Source organism: Hetaerina americana, unplaced genomic scaffold (genome assembly GCF_022747635.1).
Source record: "Hetaerina americana unplaced genomic scaffold, ioHetAmer1.1.p SCAF_3, whole genome shotgun sequence".
NCBI lineage: Eukaryota > Metazoa > Arthropoda > Insecta > Odonata > Calopterygidae > Hetaerina > Hetaerina americana.
In genome coordinates, this window is record NW_027286874.1 from 72,060,246 (window position 1) to 72,083,814 (window position 23,569).

Below are 23,569 nucleotides of genomic sequence, written 5' to 3' on the forward strand. Positions count from 1 at the left end.
ATCTTGTGCTGTGCCGTCCTACTTCGGGAAGAATGTGGATACGCCTATTGAGTTCTTATTAAGCGGTTATTTAGCCTTCGTATGCCTTTTTTTTCTTTCATTCCCGCCGTCATCGGAGCACAAGTGGATCCCGAGTTCGGCCGAAACGAAATTACGGACGGGGAACGGCGTTAGGGGTAGGGAAATGGGACGGGGAGGAGAGAGTGGAAAGGGGGCGCTTTTTGGTCGAAACTTTGTCCGTCTTCTCGATGAGTGCCATTTTGGCACGAGCCCGATCGTGACGCGTGTGGGGCAAGTGTGTTATCGGCGCGGCATTGCAAGCGTCCGCTCCTTTCCCTCCCAATCTCGCTCCCCCCTCCTCCCCCATTGGGGAAAGACGGGAGTGGAATAAAACCGCGGGTGAGGCGGGCGCGGGGGATCGAAAGAGGAGATGGGGGTGGAAGGATCGAGGAGAGGCGGTTGGCGGAGGAGGGAAGGAATTGGACACGAGGACGTGAAAGCGTGGGGGCGTTCGCGTTGAACGTGGGGGAGGAAGCGATTCGTGGAGTCACTCTTGTAAAATGATGTTGCGGGGGCTCGAAGTGGGAGGTGTGTGTGTGCGTGTGTGTGGCGAGGGTGGGTGGGGGGATAGATGGTCTCCCGGGGTGGAGAAGGATGATGCGGAGGAACCGCACACCACAAGCGAGACTCGGAAGGCGGAGGGATGGAGAAGAGTGTGCTGGGTGGGGAAATAGGGAAGAGAGCGGCGGAAGGTGTCGGACGAGGTGAGGAAGGCGAGGGCCGAATTCATTTTGGTCATCACTGGTGAAGGTCCCATTCGATCTACAAGACAAATCTGTTGAACAAGTGATGGCCAATAAAAATTTGCTAATCTACGCTCATGCTTGCGGTATACCGTTTTTCGACATGCTGGAGATCGGGTTGCAAGCTTCAACACGGCTAAGGTCAAATTGCGCCATAGTTATAACCAAGGGCGGATTCGATGGGGTTCGGCGAGAGTTGGATCGCCCCCAGACCCTTCGTTCAGGGCCAAAGGGCTAAAAGGTGGTAACTTTACTTTTTATGCTTACATTGTACGGGCGTACGTAATTGAGTTTGGAATCAGACCTCTCATCCCGAAAAATTTGGCCGAATCCGCCCTTGGTCGTAATTTTATTTATGACACATTCGGGTCTCTGCTCGCCCAGTCGGGAGTCGAACCCGTCGTGGATTGACTTGCAAATTATCTTGCTACTTTATAAGTTGGTCTTACACTTTTCATGTGGTATGTTTTACCACTCTCTATTTATTTAATCTATTAAGTTTAATTTTTTCATGTGTCTATTGTAACAAATGGCTTTTTCTGGATTTGAGAGATCAGTTTTGAGAGCTTGACAAATATAATGCAAATGAAGTGTGAATGGCTGTCCTAGGATTAACCCTACTAACTCCGTTCACTTGAATATATCCACTGCAGGAGTGGAAAATACAAATGTTGGACTCTAATTATGAATGACATGGCTGGAGGGAGCAGCCAATACCCGAAAAGAGGCGTATCTTTTTGTCTTTATTGCGAATGAACCGCCTATCTGAGGAAATGATTTTATCAATCCATTATCCTGCTGGGTGTTCTACTAAAATACCCATCTTCCCCAGGGTTTACTGTTATATCCAACATTTCAAGCTTGCGGTACGTTCTGGTAGAAAATTGTGTTGTTTGGTGCAGTTTGTATTTTAGGTCGGGCTGTAAAAAATCTTGCAGGTGCCAATTTCAGCTCCAAAACTGTGAACCAATCGATTTAATTGAGATGTTAACTTAAGCTATAGCGGGAGAATGCATTTTGCGGGAGTTCACCTTTAAATTATGTGCAAGGAACTCTTGCAGACTCTTTAAATCTTATTACACCTCAACCTTTTAAATTTTTACAACACCTCAGACTAAAATTATGACCTATCACTTAAACGGTGAAATATGAGTGATAATTCGGATACGTCCGGTCGAATCAGTATGTCGAATGTATTGGGACGGATAGTGCAGATGATGGCTTACCAGTTATTTTATATTGAATTCGGTTTGTTTAAAGTTGGTATTTTAATACTCTTTAGTCCATTTAGTAAACTATAATCAGCGGTTGAAACGCGGTAAATTATGCACAAGATGGGAAGTCATATTATGGAAGACTGTGTATGTTACTATTTTAGGTATGTCATGACCATGCGAATTAACAGTACTCCTATCGACGTAACTATTCATCAGCGATTCTGGCTAGTAAAATGGAAAGCATCCTCCGTCAACTAATCCACGAACCGTATTTCACGGGCAATCTTCGTTGAAATGGGTCCCGCCCTGATGACACAAGCTTCGGTGTACAGATATTTGAGGTAAGTAAAATCCTGGGTTTATTGCATCCAAGATGGCGACGAGAGGGTGAAAAGGGGGGGGGGGATCCGAAGCCACTGTCGCTGTAGCAGGGAAACGTGTTAGGAAAGCCACACCCACCGCGCTTGAGACCGAATCGTCAATAAATAACCAACCATTCGTCCATTTCTTGCCTCAGATATCGCACGTAGCGGAGTAGAAAGTTGGGCGAGCGGGCTTGCATGACGAGCTTCTTAGTTTTATGGCCCCTCCATTCAATCACAAAGGCTAACGGGCAATAGGGTAAGTGACTGGTTCGCGGCAAAAAGTCCTCCTCCCTGCCGTCGCCCGTCAAAAAATGGTCAGCATCCGTCGAGCCCAAGTTGAACCAACGTAATGACCATATATTAAAACTTTACCATTTATGAAATTCTATTCCCAATCAAATTTATACCTGCTGCATTATCTTCAGGTGATGACAATTAACTTGAAGATGATCACATTGATTCCTGGTCGGTGATAATTTTTTATCAAGCGGAAAAGAATTATTATTTGGTCATATCTTCCGATTTAATCAAATCACGTCTGAAACTACGCAATTCGTTCTCAACCAACATTGTTATTGTGTTCTGTGACTAAGGTCTTCGTTATCGCATGGATGGAACGGGTAGCCACCGCTCCCAAACCCAAAGTTTGTAGTACGATCTTTTTGTAAGTTCCCCTCATGAAAATCTCACCATATAATTTTATCTGGGCTTTTATATATTGAGATGGAATGACTATAAGTACTTATACAAATGAATCCAAGGATATTTTAACAGTATTTTTTACCGGAAAGAATTATAGCTAAACAGCTGGAAGTCTGCCTTCGCGTAAAGTGGAGGACAAAATGGGGGACAAAACTTTCGATCATCAAGTGGCACACGATCATTTATTCCCCTTCTGAATATGTCTACGATTCCGAAAATGTGGTGTAAATTATAAATAGAATTTTTTTTAATGAATTCAGATTCAAGAATGGGTTTAAGTTAAACCTGATTTTCTACAATCTTTCATCTGATACTTTGTTTACGTAGAGGGTGCTTTCTGCTGAATACATTTATCATTGAGGATTATTGTTTCCGGATTGAAACTTACCACATATTTGCTATTGACGCCTACCCTCATAGCCATAACACTTCAAATACTCCATTGAAAAATTTAAATTTGGTATCCGCACACGCATAAGTTATTAGTGGTTAAAAGGAACCTCAGGCTACCAGCCGAAAGTCGACTTGATAGGCGAGGGCTGAGCTCACCTGGCACTAAGCCCTAATCCGTGCGATATTCACACATTCAGCTATGAGAGGGGGTCGGCGGCTCCTTTCCCTGTGCCGCGTGTGGTTTCCCTGAAAGATATAGTCTGTAAAAAGCCAAACGGCTTGAATAGAGATGTCTGGCCATGTGCAGGCTTTCGCCCAGACTTGAACCTGGGACCCTCCTATCAGTGTTCAAGTATGTTACCCGCTAAGCTATATGATTGCATCAAATAATGGATTCCTCGTGATACTAGTGACAACTACGAACTTCAGGTTTATTATGGATTAAGTAGTCATAAAATACCACTTTCACCATCTATCATATTTTTCAAATGTGACAGGAATTGGAAATTTAACGATGAAAATTATAAATCGTAATTTTTCGTTTTTCTGCTTTCTTTTATAAATTTTGGCGCCTCCCTCAAGAAGTCCCGACACTCAGATTGGGGCCTACCAGGGGAGGAAGTGTTTGATAATATATTTAAATATACCTAATGCAGGATTTTAATATTTTATAGTTTTGGAGGGTTGGAGAAATAACCTTTAATAACCGTGCAGTCTTCTCTATCTGTATAACATTTCTTTAAGGCTCCCTGTTTTTTTAAAAATGTCATCAACTGCATTTTGAGCGGGAGATGGTGTGAAGGCTCATACGCAGGAGGAGATAGCGCAGGGAAATGTAAAGCAAGTGCTGGAGAGGAACTAAAGGAAGAGCATAAAGGGAAAGAGAGGGAGATGGAGAGGGACGGAGGAAAAGGTTTGGGAGGGGGACGTGGGCGGGGAGGGTAGAGGGCAGTGTTCATGTTTGGGGGTCCGTGGACTGTGAGGCACTAGGAGAAGCAGTCGCTATTATTTTTATCCCCGAGGAAAAAAGCGGGGCTCTCTGGGCCAAAAATACATCCACCGCCAGTCTTTTTAATGCCCCCATCCCACACTCCAGTGCCTTCAACCTTTCTCTCCCCATCCATATACCCTCTCCCTCTCAAACCCACCTCAACCCCCTCCCGCCCTCCCTCTTCCCACGGCGCTTTCTTTCCTTCGCCCTCTTCACCCTTCGGAGCACGCTCCCACTCCTTTCGGGCCTGCTCTTCCACCGCCCCCTTTCCCCCCCCCCTGCCCCGTCACGTCTTCCACCCACTCAATTCTCCGTGCTGCTTTCAACCCTTTTCACTTTAAACCTCCTCCTCCCTCACTCTCTCCACCTTCTCTATCTCTCGACTCCATTCAATCCCGCCCCTTCCCCGTCTAACTCCCGTTTCTTCGTTCACTCTCTGACTCCCGCCCCGCCACCCCCGACCCAACTGAGTGCAGCCTCAACCCTATTGCCCCCTTCCTCAACTGCGGCGTCATGGGAACGGCGCGGATGCGTTCATTGCAACGAAGCACCCCCCCCCCCCAAATTTTCGTCTGGCCACGAATCGGTCGCCATATCACAGAGGGAGTTTAAAAAAATGAAGCAAGTACCAGTCAGTTATTCGATTTCTTTATTTTGTCGCCTGAGGTCATTTCGCACCCGACGTTGGCCTTTAATGGAAATCACACCACAATAAAATGCTCGTGCGCGGGCTGGGATCATGCTCTCGGGGTCGTTTGCGATAGCCGTCAAGGATAAGTCTCAATACCATCAATTCGGACGAGTTTGACGGAAAAAAAGAGAAAAAGATAAAATTTGCGCACCGAATGTTGTATCTGGTTAAGGGGGTGATATCAGCCAATTTTCAGGATCGGAGAATAGAACTCATGCTTGGGCCGTACACACAAAGTGCACTCGAATAGCGATCTGATCAAAAACTGTGAGATGGGAAAACTGAGATGATTAGCTCAATTCGTTTCTCTCCAAATTAAATTCCCTCATTGAAAAGCTGACGATTTTTCCTTGGCAAGTCTGCTGCCTTGATTCTTGTCTTTAAAAAATATGTTCAGTTTTTTATTATTGATGTGAATAGGAAATGTAGAATCATTTTGCCGATGTAAAGTTTTGTGAATTTATTGTGATCATATTGAAGCATACTCGTATCTGCCGAGGGCCCGTTCCATGAATCGCATTCTGAGACAGAATTTGTTTATTATTCCCTGTCCACTGACATGACAACACTCATAAATGAATAGTTAGGCTGGGAAGAGGGCAGAATATTTATCCCAACTTCCAAAAAAACGTACATATTTTTCGTCCCTAATCATTGACATGTTATCAAGAGAATTTTATCGAAAAGTGACAATTGAAAATTTTAAAACAATTAGCGGAAATAAACAAGGCACTTCATCGTGGGAGAGCGTTATCTGTGTCACAACAACAACAGATGTTTCAAAGGGAACTATCACGGTCATTTTGATTAAATCTCCTGTCTCCGTTTCCAAGGCCCGCGGGCGGCACTCATAGGTCCGAGGCTCGTTTCCGAGGGAATTTTTTGGTGGGAATTTTCTGAGAAAGACTCTCTTTGGATCTTAAATTATTCCAATCCATGATTGTAGAATATTATGAGATCAGTGTCCTAATCCTTGCTATGTCGCGTCACTCGCCCATCCGAATTTCACAATTCTTCCGCCGCGGAAGAGATTTTGACATTTTTCTTTTAGGTCACACAAATGTAGACTGAGCGTGTTCTTGAGACAAAGAGACCTCTCATAGAGGGAGCAATTAGAGTGACCCAACATGAAATTTCACCGGTTTCGGGTTTGGACGATATTGCAATCTAAATGCGATATCATTATGAACTATGGGATTTCCCATTTCACTTTAGGTATGAAACCTAAATATCACTTCGAAATGAAAGATTAGAATATAATGAGAGTAAACGACGGGTATATTGAGGAATGTCGTTGTCCTAAATGAGTAATTAGTGATAGCCCATTAGCAGCGGTGGGAGCGGGCTTACGCCGTAAAATTGTTTTCAAATCACGTATGTCTGCTGTAAATGCGAAATTGGATATCGCCTTTATGATTTCTAAACCGCGTTGTGTATACAGCAAAACGTTTACGACCTATTCAAATTGTATACTATTGCTATGCTCAAAATCAATAACACGCGCAGCTCTAACTCTTGGCTGCTTTGATAGAAAACTCATCGGTTCCTACCGTTGCCTAGCGCTTTATAGTGAGCAGTGGTACTTCCTATCATGCTTGATTCCACAACATGAAGTTATTTCGAGGTGAAAAGAGCTCATGAATCTCGAACCTGCTTTTTAATTTATATACCTTTTATTTTTTATTTGTGATGATGTACAGTGAACACATACTGCTGGTGTTTACTGGTGAATATGCTTAGTTCTATATCGGTTTCTGAAATTCCTTTTCGATGAGCGAAGGGACAAAAGGCATACTTTCGGAATTGTGACTTCATTCGTTGCCAAAGAAAAGCCTCGAGAGACGATCCTCGTGTTTTTTCTCAAGTCTTAAGAGGCAATTATCGTATCGATTACGTAAAAATCAATTCTGGAGGCCAAAATAGCTGTGCTGGACATTGATTACTTTACATTTACCCAAAATTAGATTTTTGGGTCCGCCGTTCAAAATTCGAAATTCTCTGTTTTAAGCGACAATTTCTCGGTCATGTCTAGAAAGGTGTTTTTGGTCGACTGAAGAATTTTTTGGCTTTGAAAATGAGTTAAAAACTTGTATGACTGAAAATTAAAGCCTTTCTTGAGCAAATAACGACAGGTTACCGCTAGCATCCTTAGTGCTCCTTCGCCTGCGTCAGGTTCTCTCCAGGAATGAATAGTTATCCGGGTAGTGAAGCTTCTTTGGGAACCTCAACGGTACGGTTAATCTTCCTTCCACGAAATCTTCTGCGAAAGAGGCAGATTTTTAAGAGGAGGCAATAAAATCAAGAATAGAAGAAATAAACAAGATGGTTCAGCTGTGCGGTCGAAGAGGATAGTTAAGGGGTCATGCTATATCTATGGCACGGCCACACCGCCTGTTCACCTCTTCCTCTCTGATTTCTCTCTTGCATTATTTCTATTTTCTCTATTTCTTAAATTCCGTATTACGTACCGCATTCGCCTTCTCGTTCTCTTCCATTTTCTCTCTCTATTTTCGATCTTTCCCGTCGGGGTTTTCTTGGATTCTTACTATTTTGTTCCCATAGTTACCCCCACAAACACGCGTATGACCCGGGGAAATAATTCCTTTATTTTGCAGCCTCTACATGCTCCATTTTTCAATAATTTATTAGAATAAGTACAACATCCATGTCCGAGGAGGAAGTAAACCAGATTCAAGTACACGACAGATGGATTAGAAGGCGAGGACCCTACCTCGCCGACACTGAATCCAGCGAATGCACACTTAAATGAAATGCGCCTCGTAGGTATGAATTGGATGGACAGTGAAACAATTACATCTCATGTAAAGAATAAACTATATTTATACGAATGATATCTTCTTGGTTCTCGGAATAGGGTATTGGTATGACTTCTTAAGTTTAGTTTCTTCAGTTTCCTCGAAGAAATATATCTCCCTTAGTTAACTGTTTGATTCTGTGAGGAAGTTCTCAATTTGAGGTGATGAGGCGGCTTATACAACATTGTGGATAGCATTTCAGTTTGCTTGTGGGGATCGGGATTGGTGTGGTGGCTCTCGTGCCGGCTTCCCACCCAGAGGGCTCGGGTTCAAATCTCGGCGGTGTTGAATATTTTTCAGAGGTATCTCGATCCTTACTTGAGGTGCTTTGTGGAGGGCACTCTGAGTGAGTACGCCGTTTGTCGAATGGGACGTTAAGCTGCGGACCCCTTGGCGCCTTTCGTAAAGAGTAGGCTAATGCCGACGCAGGGTTTATCTCCACCCTTCATTCTTTCCTGTTCATCCCTAATGGCGCAAATGACCTCAGCAGTCGGTCGCTTCCCCTAAATACTACTACTACTTCAGTTTGCTTGCTTTGTCATGGAGTACGTGTTGGGGTTGTCACTGAGAACTTGTTGGGGTGTACATTCAGTGACATCTCGTCTCATTTGTCGCGATGCATTCAGTTGGCGTGCTAGAAACCACATCTATAAAAAAAAGGGATAGTGAGAAATCCTTAGCTCAAAGTATCTCATCCGCAAATCGTTTTCTGCATAATTATATCGTCAATAGCGTCGTCAATTTTGTATCTTATAAGACCATGGCAACTTAAATGTTCTCTGTGGGATATTTTACATAGGGCCTTGTGTGCCAGTTACACGCAGTACTGCTACAGTCTGTGTGGACCCTGTCGAGATGTTATAAGTGAACATTGACTGGACTACCAATAATTAGAGTGGTGCCGGAAGGATATCCTATTCTTTATTCTGTCGTTCACGATGCCTCCAGCCATTTGGAGGTCAGCCCCAGCTGCGGCCGCATACCATTTGCCGTCCAAAATAGCAAGGTCTTCTGCGTGATCCAACCCGAGATACGCCAAGGAAGGACCAAAATTACGTATCCGTTATACAAACCGACAGTTCCCTATGTAGGACGCCATCGCATGTTCAAACATCCGTACTCCTGAGCCGCATTAACCTTTTCCTGGGCAGGATATTCCAATGCGTTCACTAAATGATACATCCGCTCTTACAAGGGTGGATCACATGTACCAATGGGAATTAGGAAATGGTGGGGAAAAGGGAAGGGGAGTGGAGATAACAAGGTTTGAAGCGCTCCCGATTGTCGATAAGGTGACGAGTTGCCAAAGCTGTAAAGGTGTCCTTTTCATCTTAAGTGCCGTATGTAAAAACGCAATTATATGTCCCGATATGCAGCGTAATGATTTTCATCCGTTGCTTTGCTTCTACGAAATTACTGCCTAAAAGCTTCTTCGATCCTTCTGAAAGAAGTATGGAGGAACGGTGTCATGGGCGAGATGTTATCCTTCGGATTATCGGTTGAATAAACTTATTGTGACATGAGAACTCGAAAAAATGGGATGAGCCAAGAATCAAGCGTTCTGAATTCGTAAGAGGCATGAACGGTGATGGAAAGTCGAGAACGATAGAGGCAGGAAAGTCGAGTATATCTATGGCTCAAAAGTCTGCTGGGTGTGGCGTTAAATGGTAAAGAAAGAGACCAGTGAGAATAGTTATCGACCCGATATTGAGCTAACTTTGTATTAATGATGCACCAGATTTGTGCGTGTATATTATTGAAATAGCAATGTAGCTTGCCTTCAGTTGTGGAACGCCCATTATAATCACCGCCCATAGTAATAATGTTAGTGATAGTAATAGTAAATAGCCTCGGCGTGATAATTTGAATGGGCATTAATGATTAGAGCTGCTAAAATTAAAGCTGACAGTTTGAAGTCTATTTTTTGGCCATTCAAGAATATATAAATAAATGTACATATGCTTATATACGATACTGAAGTACTGAAAACGATATAGTTATTTTGCAAATTCGAGATATAAATGGCAGGACTGATTTTCGGTACAAATTATAATATATATGGCTGATTGCCAAGGAAATAAGGACAGTGTCGATAAGGCACTCTATCCATACTGACATACTGAAAACGATATAGTTATCGTTTTCAGTAAGTCAGTATGGATAGAGTGCCCTATCAACACTGTCCTTATTTCCTTGGCAATCAGCCATATATATTATAATTTGTACCGAAAATCAGTCCTGCCATTTATATCTCGAATTTGCAAAATGGATGGTATTTAAAATCGAAAAAAATACTCAAAAGAAATAATCTCCGAGTAGTTATTACCACGCGTACCATACATTGTTCGAAAATCGATAAGTCAATTGCCGTTCAGTTCTGTGAAAAAATATATTGGCTGGCTCAATTTATCTTTTAAATAAAACAAGCCATTGTCTTTAACGCCAAGGTAAGGCTAAATACTATAGGTCGATTTCATGTGTAAGGTCAGTCATCTCCTGATACAAAATCCGGCATTGTGTGAGATTTAATTATTTAAGTTACATACCCAATTCTCTGCATTATGTCTTATCTGTTACCGAGAAGATCGTAAACCATTGGTTAAGCTACTGGTGTCCAGAGGCATCACTCACATACGAACCAGTGTCATCTGGTTATTAGCGAATCACTAGGTATACTAGGTTACCAAACCCAACTATCGTAAACAATCACAAGATCATTTTTATTTTACACTTCAACAGAATCAGTTCTTAAATGACTGCTGTGCACTTTCATCACAAAGTTTTATTTAAATATGCAAATAAATTAATCAGTGTATCACTTTCATTTGCATCTTGCGTTATTTTTACTTAGTGTTAAGTCAGTGGATTTCATTAACGTGTCGAACGGCTATTCAAGAGCCTCTGTGGAAATATCTACAAAATACAGCCACGTGCCGCCGACAAAGGATTTTAATTATGGAAGTTTTTGGACGCCTGAGTTCTCTGTGGGCCAAGGGTATTCAGCTCTGTTCTCTCTTCTGACACTAAAACAAACGGTCCTATCGGTTTCGACCGCCCCTACCCTCATTCTCATTCAACTCGTTCCCGTCCCCATCCCTCCGCCTCATCTCTCTGCCCTCCCACAATTCATCGGTCTCCCTTTTTCCCCCGTCACCCCTCCACACCATGGCCTCACGCCATAGCGGTTCGCTGCCGCAGCTGGAAACACGGCCGGCTGCTTCTCCCTTGCTCTGAGCAGGCAAATCGCTCGCACTGGGATAACCTAATCACATTTTACGTCAAATTTTGAGCCCCTAGTCCCCGAGGGCCTGACCCTCTCAACTTTGATAAGGAGACGGCATGTCGCTCCGTCCCGTGAATGTGTTCTCGCAGAAGCAGAATCAAGTCAAGACATACTAACGGAACAATTGGTGCGGCTTTCTTCTCAGAGATAATTGAATGCATCGTTTAAATCTTTTTTTGCGTTTATTGTCGATGAACTCGGCTACATCCGACGTAATATCACTAAACCCCAATTCCTTCCCAAGCACGTAGGGTGTTTTTATAACGACTCCTACAGGGTTTAGGGTCATTTCTGTTGGTTAAATCATCGTTAACATGCGTGGTGTCTAGAAGTTTTGATAATTGCTTGATTAAGTGCTATGGTTATGTTGATGAAAAAAAGGTGGAATAAGATATGGATAAAATCTTCAGTTAGTGTACTGTACAAAAGCGAAAAATATTTGCACGTAGTACTGAGCAAAACTGAATTAATATCAGTACTCGGTTAAAATGCCACTATTTGAAATAACTACCGGAGATACCGCGACGAGAACCTTTAGCGGAGGCATGTGCTTATATTCATTAAAATTCCTCGAATTTATAGGCGGATTACTACGTTAAAAGTTATTGTCACAGCATCTCCCGCAGTACTTTGAATCAGTATACGGTGCCATAGTCGTGACCCTCTTCACTTTCCCCGTTGAGGAAAGGAAAGAGGGTATAATACTACTAGCCTTCTCGCTTAAGACTTCCTTCTACGAGCCTTTCGGAGTCGAAATTTAACCTTAACTGGAAAAATGACCGGCAAACGTGCGTCTCAGCGACTCTTGTGCGAAATTCGATACGCGCATGGAGAAAAGTTTAGGTACGTACTAAAGGTGAAATCCCATGAGGGGAAATTGCTGTTTGAATAAAATATGAATAAAACTAGAGTTATCGTATTCTAAAGCAAGACTCGAAAAGTGAACTTAAGTGTTGGCAAACTAAGACCAGTCATCACAGAGTTGTCGTGCCTTTCGTTCACATTAATTTTTTCCTCGCCGAGGAATTATCGGCGGATGACCGCCTATGCCAGCGATTTGAGTGCTTTTTTCCGTAAAAATTGGCTTAAGAAGTTATTTTATGGAAATCGCTATCAGCCAATAGCTCACCTGCATCCTTTCATATGGAAGACAAGTTCGAAGTGACCCACCCGGCGAAGCTTCAAAAACGGGAGAGGGCGGGTCTCCGGGCTGTGGCTCGACCCATCCCACGCGAGTCAAAACGTGAGAGGCCACCCCCTTACAAAATATCGTGCGAGATTTTTTTCCCTTAACTCCCACCCCGCTGTCTCACCGGCAGCCCCATCTAGTGCGTGACCAGCCTCGCCGTGCCTCTCCTCCATGTCCTCCCTTTAAGTTACTCCCACGCTCCTGACGATGTTTCGGCCCCGGCATTTCTCGTCTCGCCAGGCTCGCTCTTGACCAGTCGGGCGTGACGCTTATATTAATCGGGGCCGTTTTTGGGGAAGTCGAACCCCTTTATTGAGTGAGGATACCCGTAGACACCAACTTTAGTCTTTGTCCCATCTATCTCTCTCTCACACACACACACACACCTTTCCTCTTCTCCGAACTCCCCCACCCGAAACATATCGACCAAATCAATAGCGTTGTAATCGGGTCCGATGGGTGCGGCGTGGTCGTCTGGTGACAAGACGACCAGTAGCGCTCTAAGGACAGTAGTCGGAAATAAAGCTTTCAATTACGAATTACATTGAGCGTTGCGCCAGAAGCCATAGTCGGCCCAAGGGACGATGTCATTATTCTTAATATTTATCATCACGCAAGGTAATATACTCAATAAGGTAGGCTTTAGAAGGTCCCTAACAGCTATTATGTACTGCACCTCGCGTGAAGTTCCTATTTCCTGCCTTTAATCATTTCCTTCCTCAGTTATTCGTACTCTCTACCCGCCTTGTTTCCGTCTAAAAGTACAATTCTCTTACTTCTACATCCCTAACCAACATTTTCCCACCTCCATCACGACCTTGATCATTCCATTACCTCTAAATGTTTTATCTACCCAATTTATCCGCCTTCTTTTAATTTTACCAAGCGGATACTTCTCTTCGCCCACAGTAAAAAACGTCGTTAGTCACCCTTTCTCTCAACCTTCATTTTCAATTCTTCTCCGCCCTCACGTCGGCACGTGACAGTATGGATGCAATTTTTATTTTAATCAAATGAGTGAAATTAGTAAACGCGGTAGGTGATAAATTTATCTCAATCGCTTCATAATCGAGCTGAAATTTTGAGTGATACTATCGTAAAGTCGTAAAGTGAAACAAGTGGAACCTAGAGCTAAAAAAAATAAGGGGTGCACCGTTTGGAGTCGAGTTGTCCGAACTTTGTAATCTAGGGTTACCGGAAGAAAGCGAAAGAGTGGCTATACGGCAACACGGGGTCCCGGACTCAACAGTTTTTGCGAAATGAAAAAGTTTATGTTTCTCCGCGAGATATATTTTTTTTTACGTCTCGACCTCCGTTTCCGGGCAACGCGAGGCCGTCAGCGCTCACTGCTTATGCCCCTCGGGGAAACTTTGAGTCGTACAATAAAGTTCATGTTTTTATACTCCGAGTCGTAAAGTTTTCCATTTCTAAGATATGAAAGGATTCCATCAAGGCGCGCCGTAAAACTTTACATTTCGTGCATATGAAATTTCAGGATACCACTAGTTACCTATTTTTCTAATGTAGCAATTCAATTAAAAAGACAACAGCTTGAGGAGTAGCGTATTTATCTTTATAGGATGTGTCCGGCGCTTCGTTTATGTGCAGCTGATATTCGGGATGAGAGGCGACAGCTAACGCCTGCGGATCTGGGAACGGAACGAATATTTATATGGCGCCAATCAACCGACATTTTGCCTTCTTGCGAAGATTACGGGCCTCGGATTCAAATATATAAACTTATGAGTTTTATCTGCTAGCATCATGCTTCATTTTATACCTATCGCCCTTTATTTATTCGCTAACCCTATCAAAGTGAAAAATACCTGCTTTGAGAATTGGACGGGCAAGGCTCATAGATAAGAAAAGTGGTACAACTATCAGTGATCCGAATTGGCGGTTGTATGCGTTTTATTCAGTCAGTCCGCCTGGAATTTATGATTTCTCAGCCGGAATTCACTGTTCGTATTTTTAATTGTCAATTTAGTAAAGGTTGGAAAACGCTCTCATACAATAGATTGTCTTTAACCGAAAATTTTCTCGCCTAAATATATGTATTACTTTATTGAGGAAATGGGTAGTGAGAGTAAGATATTTAACAACATTAACCGTGGTGAGAATAAGGAATCACTGGGAAGTATGATATGCAAGATCAAGTAATAAGGCGATAGCATGTGATAAATAAATTTTCGCTGCATTGAATTCTGATTTAAAAAACGTTAGTACCGATATGAGTCGGCGTCGAGAATAATCTTTGTGTTCATTATTTGCGCATCGAAACGAAAATACTTGGTTCTAACTCCCTCGTATTATTACTCCCATTCACAGGTGTAAAATGCCTCTCTGATATATTTTCTGGTTACTAGAACTTGGTAGGAGAAAGGATGATGGTACAAGGAAAGGAACTGCCCCTGTCCCACTTGCATAACTTCATTGAGAGAATATTATGCGCCTTGATGCTTAGTTTGGCGTGAGATCAACCTCGCATATCAAAAAACCGACATTGGGGTTCCTTACGGTGGTGTTGCCGTGGGATATGGTCGATTTTTGTCAGCACCGAGGAATCAAAATGTGTGGGGGAGTTTTTATTGAAATTTGATAATTCTATGAGAGGGGAGGGAAGTAAGTTTTTAGAATATCTTATTACATTTAACCTTAATTACATATTTTTACAAGTACTTTTCATTTGCCAATTTGACAATGAGCGAATTTGTCCATTTTTTAAATGTTTATATAATATAATACCTCAGTTTACGAGTCTGTGAGATAAATTTATTGTAATTATTAATTTTAAATTCATACAATGTGATAGGTAAATCATATGAGTCATCCCCTCCTTCTCATAGTCCTTTCATCTTCTTGATTGGCAAAATCAATCGATATTTACGATCTCATATTTTTGTCTTGATTTGGGTTACAATTGCTGCCTTGTTTTACGATTATTCTTCGATTTTTTCTCCTGCCCACGAGATATCATTCTTCTTACTTATTTTTTTATGATTGCTGTACATTTATTAATTTTCTCCATTCTGCTGACGGTCCCCTGAAGTTGCTCTATTTACGTCATTTTTATTGATTTCCCTTCTTGACGTTAGTTTGAGGCTTTGTGAGGCTCGTACTTATGTAGGTCTTCCAGATGCATTAGATGAGCCATACTCTTTATTTCAAGCATTCAAAGTTGTAATAACTTCTTCCAGTCTTCTCACTCGTCCGTAAATATCCCATCTATTATTCATTCCATGAATGTAGCTGCATGTAGAGATTTACCTTCGGCCTATTTTCTTCATACAAATTTTACAAGCGCTGTGGTTGCTACTACTTGTTAGTTATATAGTGATTTTGGCTTTCATTTCTTGGTGAGAATTCAAATTTCCAGATACCTTCGTAATTGTGAAATAAACTTTTTTTTAATATTCCACCAATTCAAATGCACTGAATGCGGCCATATTTTATAATCTTTTTTATAATTAAATGCTTGCGTAAACAGAAAGCAGGAAAATAATACATTCTGCGTCATGTTTAGAAAATATTCTTAAGGTAACTCTTCTAAAATGCTTTCAAAATATGTTTCAATAGTTTTTCGAATTATTATGGTAGATAGCCGTGCTTTCTTCTGGCGTTTGAATAATTATTTTTTCATTGCATCAAAATACGATTTCCAGCGATTGAAAATGACTCGCTGAGTCACATAAACTGAAATGAAGTGTACTGCACTTTACAAAGATTGAGCATATTTACTGAGTCAGAAAACTCACCTCTTAAGTTTAATAGTGTGTTATTAGCTCCGTCGTATTGCGATAGGAGGGATAATGTATACAAAATTAAAGAGATTAAGTGTAGAACAGATAGATTTAAGATGTAATTATTCCCAACAACGATGAGGGATCAGAATAGCATTGTGTGACTATTTTGTGGCAAACCCCCTGCCACGCACCCTAACGGTGACTTGCAGTGCACTAGGTGATGCAAAATGTAATGTAAATTTGTTTCATTTACGGTGCGCTATGCATAGATGTATCGGTAACTTTTGTAGTTACGGGAATCGCATTTCTTATTACATTGCCGATCAATATAACTCTAATCTGTTATCGGAAGCACTAAGCGAGTTATAATTTTATAGATTCTATTCGGTGGCATTAAATTTAGGGGAAAATATACTTCCATTGGATTCAGGAAATATCATATCAAATTTCGGTTCAATAGGTGAATCAATAAATCAAAATCATGTTTCGTTGCGCTACCGAGTATGAAAATCAATGCCAGTGGCGAATGTTCTGAAATGTCATTAACTTTTATTAGCTCATGTAAGTTCTTTTTTTTTTTGAGCGATGTATTTGTCTCCGACGCCATTTCGACAGAAACTCATGAATATGTTAAATGCATTGGCATCACCACCTAGTTCAGTTGTAAGCCTTTTAGGTTTAGAGTATTCAGTTTTGGAGAAAATTTACGACCACCATTGCCCCTGGAGGCCCATTAAGATAACTCATTAATCATCATGTTAATTTAATGCACCATTTTGCGCGTACGTTAAGCAGTAAAAAATTTGGTTAAAGGAAAGCTTTAAAAACGGTTGAATAGAATTCATTGGCCATGGTGTGATATGAATTAAAATGGGTATTTTTTTTCGTTCGACAGATATTTTACAACGGCTATTTCCTCATTCAAATTCGATTTCTTAATGTTATTTTGGAAACGTTTACGAGGATGTTTGATGACCTTAAAAAAAATATCGTTCAATGGCGTGATGCACTGCTTTCACATTTGTAAAACATTTCAAATTAAGCATTAATCTTGGAGAATCTGAATTACTTCCTTATTAAAGCAAAGTCCTCATTCTGTTTTCTCGAGTCATTTTATAAATTACGAGGACCAACAGGGAAAACATACGTATAAATGTTTTTACGATTAAACTGCTTAACGAGTTTGTTTTGCATCTTTAGAAGTTCAGCAATCCGGTAGCTGTGTAAAATTCCATCTTAATGTCATAAATAATCGTTTCAGGCGTAACTTTGTGTAATAGTTCCATGGTGTAAAATGTCAAAATAAAACTTTGTGAATCCACATGAAAATAAATGAAATGTAATGCGACCCAGGTTTCACTGCGGTGCAGCATATGGATTGACAAAGTTGTATTTTGATATTATTCTCTATGTTATACTCGAATGAGTTTTTATCATTCTATTTTGATCCCTCCTGAAAATTCTGCAAAATCGACTATTATTTCTCAAATTATTTTCCTCTTTAAGGTGGAATACGGGTTACACCTGAATTGTAGATAGCAAATGAATGGACCATGCCTTAAACTTCATTTAAATTCTTCTGACTGTAGAAAATTGACTCTGATATAGGTTGTTCATTTATTTCTTGTCTGTGCTAATACAAAATAATGCAACTCACCCAGAAAATAAATTATTTTTGCCCAAGAAATGTTTGTTGCTATTAAACGCTAACAAATGTATATTACCAATCTCCTTTGCAACCGCTAAGAGGCTGCTTAGCTCGTCTGTCGAGTAGTTCTTACGGTACGAACCTCATGAAGGCCATCTTATTCATACTGCCATCTCCTTCATTTATTTGACATTGAAAATGGCAAGCACTTTCATTCCGCGTCACCAGCTTAACGGCGACAAAGAGTTGTTTTTCTGCAGCGCAGGGAAGTAGAAGCAGCGGCCGATGTTTTCGTCTGCCGTCAAGGTTGCATCGTACGATTCTTCGAGACGTCGAATTTCAACAATAATGTCTAGATTAGTTAATTTTGCGAATTTCGTCTATGTCATCACGCTTTGAATATGCTTATCGCTCTCTACAGAGGAGTGCCTCTTGACATCCTCATCTTCTCCCAAGCAGCCAGGTTTTTACAGAAACCAGAAGATCCTGGGAAACCGCAAGTGGAGCAAAGAAAAAAATTTACCCCCATATCGTTATGTGTGAACTTTGCATGCCGCACTGATTAGTACAAGGTGACCTCTACCATCAACTATAAAAACTAGTATTCGGATGTATTCTAATGTTTCAGGCTTCACTTCGTGGAAGTATTTAATATCCATACTAAAAAGAAAGACTACAAAGAAAGACATACTAAATCTGTGGAAAAGTACGAGTCTTTCTTTTTAGTATGGATATTAGCATTCGGGTTTATTTATGTTGAATCTTATTCAACAACAGATTCAACCTGTCGTTCAATGTAAATATTATATTATTTGTGATAATAATATATTTTATAAAAATAATGTATTGATAATAATACATTTTAATAATATTTTAAAGTTATTAATGAGACTAATGCAAATTGGTGAGCAAAAAATATTTTAATCACAGGATGAAGTGTTACGGACTTTGAGGCACATGCATTCATTGGGTGGAATTTTTGGTAGGTATGCAATACTAACTAATAAGATCCGTTGGAATGGAAATTGATCATTTTCACTGTTTTGAGGGAGGCACGGTGTCGAAGAGGTTGTCTCATTTTTTTTAAAGGGGCGGCCTCCGCGCCCTGGAACGTGGCGAAATCCCAAGGATGTTCGCTCACGCCCCCATATTCTAATCTCACCCTCCGACTTCCTTCTCTTCCTCCTGCAGTCGGCCCTCAGCTACCTATCGTCCAATGGCTCGGCGCCGATGGTTGAAGCCCTTGCCGTCCTGCCGGGCGTGGACGCCAACCAGGCGGACACGGAAGGAAACACCCCACTCCACTTCGCGTCACAAGCAGGTTGGTAATCTTTAGTGACGGGCAATTTAGCAAATGTTTAGGGAAGAGATGTTTTCGGAGTGTGGGGCACTGCCCTTGTTGACGACATTTTCGACGTGTTGGGCATGGGCTGCTAATCGTTGTCCTATCGCTGATGACTTTATCCGAAAAAGAAAAATAACCATACTCGCCGGCACTGAAAGTGTCGTCAGTCCAGGATGTGTGAGAACTTTAAAAACTATGCCCTTTAGGGAATTTGAGCAGTCTGATTTCCTACAGTTATTGGATACACTTCGATCTTTGAGCAGAAGAAAGTCATTGGGTAAATGGCTTGTTTTCTCATAAATGTCATACAGTTTGTTCATTCATTTTGTTTATTATACTCTCTAAAGTTGTTTAGAAATTAAATATACATAAAAATATTCATTTCGGTGTCCCTTATGATAGATAATATATGCTCTCAATAAATCTGCTACTCTTCTATTTATAAAATCATGTCGACAAGACAATCTTTATTTGTACCTTTATGACGATAATTTGTTATCATGTTTTGAGGAAATTAATTTTATTGACCAGAAGTAAAGATAATTATATTTTTCTGCGTTCAAAAATGGGAGCGATATTAGCCAATTTTCTTCATGGAAACAACACTATTAATTATGAATAACACATTTGACTAGTAAAATGGGATATCTTTTGCTGTTTCAGGATTTCAACGAGATTTTTTCTTGGATCTGGGAATTTATTTTAATATTTGAAAGTTTCTATACACTCCCATTTGCAAAATTTGCATCCATGAGCGTCAGTATCTCATTCTCCAACCAAAATGATTAAGTCATGTATTTTTGAACTTCTATGCCGGGCTCTAATGATAATTTATAGAATTTTACAAAAGAACCATGTGACTTAACATGTTCTTTTAAGGCGACTCTTAGCTCTTCGTTGATGTCACTCGTCGAGATAATTCGGCCCGCTCTAATTGCAAAGCCAATGCGTCGTAGCTAACTAAAAGAAGGGTGGACCGTTGATTAATAATCAGAATGTAATAAATGCCCATAAACTCCGTCGGCATATGTCTTGTGAAGCTGGGGTTCAGACCGCAGGTAGAAAGTGGGACGCAAATGTTGAGCAAGAGGAGAGGGAGACCATTGTGGGTTTCGATCCGCGATATCGTAGGCCAGCACGGGCGATTAGGTTAATCAGGAGTTTTTGTGTCCGTAGAGGGCAAGTGTTGGTCTTAAATTTTGGTCGTTCACTCGAGGAGAAAAATCTGTTTTACTGGTGAAATATATCCTAGAGCGACGCATTAATTTTTGGTAGTATAATTTATATTCTACAAGCATCCATATCCTCGGAAAACGAAGATGTGAATGCGCCGAAATGGTAACACCCACTTGGGGCTGCTCTCACGTCATCGTGGAGGCTCGTCTCTCAGCGGTGTCCCATAAGTATAAATGGTTCAAAAGGGTCTAATGACGTCAGAGGTTCTATAGATCCATTTAATCCTTGTGTCATAAGTTTAGAGTGACGTCAAGCATTTTTATGACGCTATCATGGCTCTCCTCCAATTGGAGGGAGCTGGAGAAAAAGCTCAGATGCCAAAATTTCTCTTATTTTGAAAGTACGAGGGCGTTTGGGGAAACGAAAGCGAAGAGATGCAAATCATTCGGCAACATCGGATAAAAATCCCTTAAACCATGCCGTCTCTGAAGTTATGGATATCCGAAATATACTGCTCACGGAGTATTATCTTGAAAGGGTTACACTCGTTGATGATATTCCACGGCTTTATAAGCCTGAAGCTAGGCGACATATTGTGGGAATAATAACAATTAGGATATTTTTAATTGTTTCAACTCTCGGTGATTGGGAAAAGGAAAATATTTTGATGGATCCCAATGATTTCCTTTTCTCAGGGCACGCCGACATCCTCAATATCCTGTTGAGCAGGTGCGCCGGCGTGGACGTGGATGCTCGCAACGCTCTAGGCTTCACGCCGCTCATGAAGGCTGCTCTCCAAGGACGGACCAAGTGCGCCAAACTCTTACTGATCGCAGGTGAGCGCTCATCTTCTCACCCCCACCGACCCGTCCCCCGTATCTCATACTCCACCGAGAACGCGCCCGCCGTATGCACGTGTGTTTCTCTCCCTGCTCGCCTCGCCACGCGCGGTCTCCCCGGTCGTAATATCACCGCCACCGGCGGGAGAGCGCCTGTGGCCTAGAACGGCGTTGCTTCCGATTCCACTTCCCCATCCCCACCATTTCTCCTACCCACAATCCCTCCCCCACTCTCTTTCCGATTCGCCACCGGTTTGCGGCCTACCATTCACTGACCGCTCCGCGGAATGCAAAACTGTACATTATGTGCAATACCGAATACGGAAATATGATCGTATTCATTTCACACCGTTTACTTTTCAGATAATAGGCACTGAGGGAAACAAGATCAGGATTAAATTAATTTTGTCAGTGTTTTCGGAATTAAGAGGATTCATTTATCGTCAAGCGTATGACCCGGGTTATTAGCCACCTCTCAATTGGTCCTAATGACCGATGATGGTAAATATGGAATTCTCATTATTGAGGTTGGAGTAAACATTTTCTCGGATGAATTTTCCTTTTATTTTCATTTCATTACTTACTTGGACGTTTTCATGTCACTGAATAATCTTTACTTTGACATATATAGATCTTCGTGTAAAACATATAATTTGTTGTGACTATGTTATATGCAATAACCCAAACACAGGGTTACTAACCTAAACATGCCTTTAATTGAAATTGATTCCCCATTCCCGACTTCAGTGATTAGATTAGAAGCGTTTGTGGCCACATGGTTTACTTGATCACAAAATTATAATAATCCTATTTTACAATAGTCACGCGAAAAATATGCCTGCAGAAAAGACGAACAATCAAAGTTAATTGCTACCCTGATAAGTATGTGTTATGCTGCCGTCGATAACAAAGAGACAGACGTGGTTGAGGTGATTTTAGGCAAACGGGTGACATTGCTGCGAAAGCAAATTAATTATCACGAGTAAAGTGCACTTAAATACTTTTTTAGCGGACAGGTTACAGAGCATGGGTACAACGACACACTGGAGAGCCAGTTTTCGATTCTCTTTGGCTTTAGACACATCCCCCCCCCCCCCCGAACCCCACGCAGGCCGAAAGAGAATCCAAAAGCATTTTGGTCGTACATCAGAGAGATTCAGGGAAATAATTCAACTGTTAATTAACTCAAAATCCTAAAGGCGAAAGAGTAACCAGCACTTTGCAAAAGACTAACTGATTAAATTCCATCATCCAAAGCGTCCTCACGAATACCTCACCAAATGCCTCCAATAGCTTACCAAATCGTGCCGGTCTACCGATGCCCAAAGTTGAAATCTCTTACAATGGAATAGAATGTTGGCTAAAAAATATGAAGCCTAAGAAAGCCTTCTGCCTGATGAAATGCCCGCTCTTATATTTAAGGATATAGCGTCGTAAATCGCACCATATCTAGAAATCATATTTAAGAAGTCGCTGGTAGATCACAAGGTTCCCAGAGATTGGAAAACGGGTAACGTAAAACCAATATTTTAAAACAGAGGCAAGGAGGAACCGAGTAATTACAAAACTATTGCCCTCACATCCATTTCGTGCAAGGTTATGGAACTTAGTCGCTAGTTCGATCGTGGGGCACCTCGATAATCAGGAGTTATTATTGAGAAATCAGCAGTTTCCGAAAGGGTAGATCCTTCCAGACTCAACTTGCGCTTTTTGTTCATGATATTCTTACTTCGGGAAAGAGCAATGTTAAAGTGGACGCGATTTTTCTAGATTTTAAAAAAAACCTTCGACAAAGTACCTCATGGTAAACTACTCGCAAAGCTAGAAGCATATGGCATAGGTAAAAATATCCGGGGATGGATTAAAGACTTTTTGAATGGTCGGGTTCAAAGAGTAGTGATCGATGGAGTCAGCTAAAATGTAGTAGAAGTTATTTCAGGTGTTCCCCAGGGAAGTGTTATCGGACCTCTTTTATTATTGCTTTACATTAGCGGCATTAACTCCGTGGTCAATAGTATGATACGTTTAGTTGCCAATGATACAGTGGTTTGTCATGAAATCCGTGTACCTGAGGACACAGCAGCTTTATCAAATGACCTTAATCCTATAAAATGCTGGTACGACGCTTGGCAATTAGAATTAAACTTAAAAAGTGCGTTGTGATAAAATTTTGGAAAAAGAGCAATTTCCTCCCGAACGCCTACTGTATCGGGAACACCGAAATGGAATGTATAGGCTTGATCAAGTACGTAGGTGTTGCCCTCACTCGCGACCTCTCCTAGGATGAAACACATGTGAGGAATATGTGGACAAGCTAACCAAAGATTAGGATTTATTAGAAGAGTAATGGGTAAATGTGGTGAGAAGG

General features: G+C 41.4%; 1 protein-coding gene across 2 annotated transcripts in view; it reads left to right on the top strand.

The window, feature by feature from the left end:
• The window catches only part of LOC139690558 (uncharacterized), a 244,783-nt gene that overhangs the window by 197,259 nt on the left and 23,955 nt on the right, over nt 1-23,569 (top strand). For both annotated transcript variants that reach the window (XM_071588025.1, XM_071588026.1), the window contains exons 4-5: nt 19,033-19,162; nt 21,058-21,198. In XM_071588025.1, the coding sequence (XP_071444126.1) occupies nt 19,033-19,162; nt 21,058-21,198 (271 nt within the window). The remainder of the gene's footprint in view (nt 1-19,032; nt 19,163-21,057; nt 21,199-23,569) is intronic.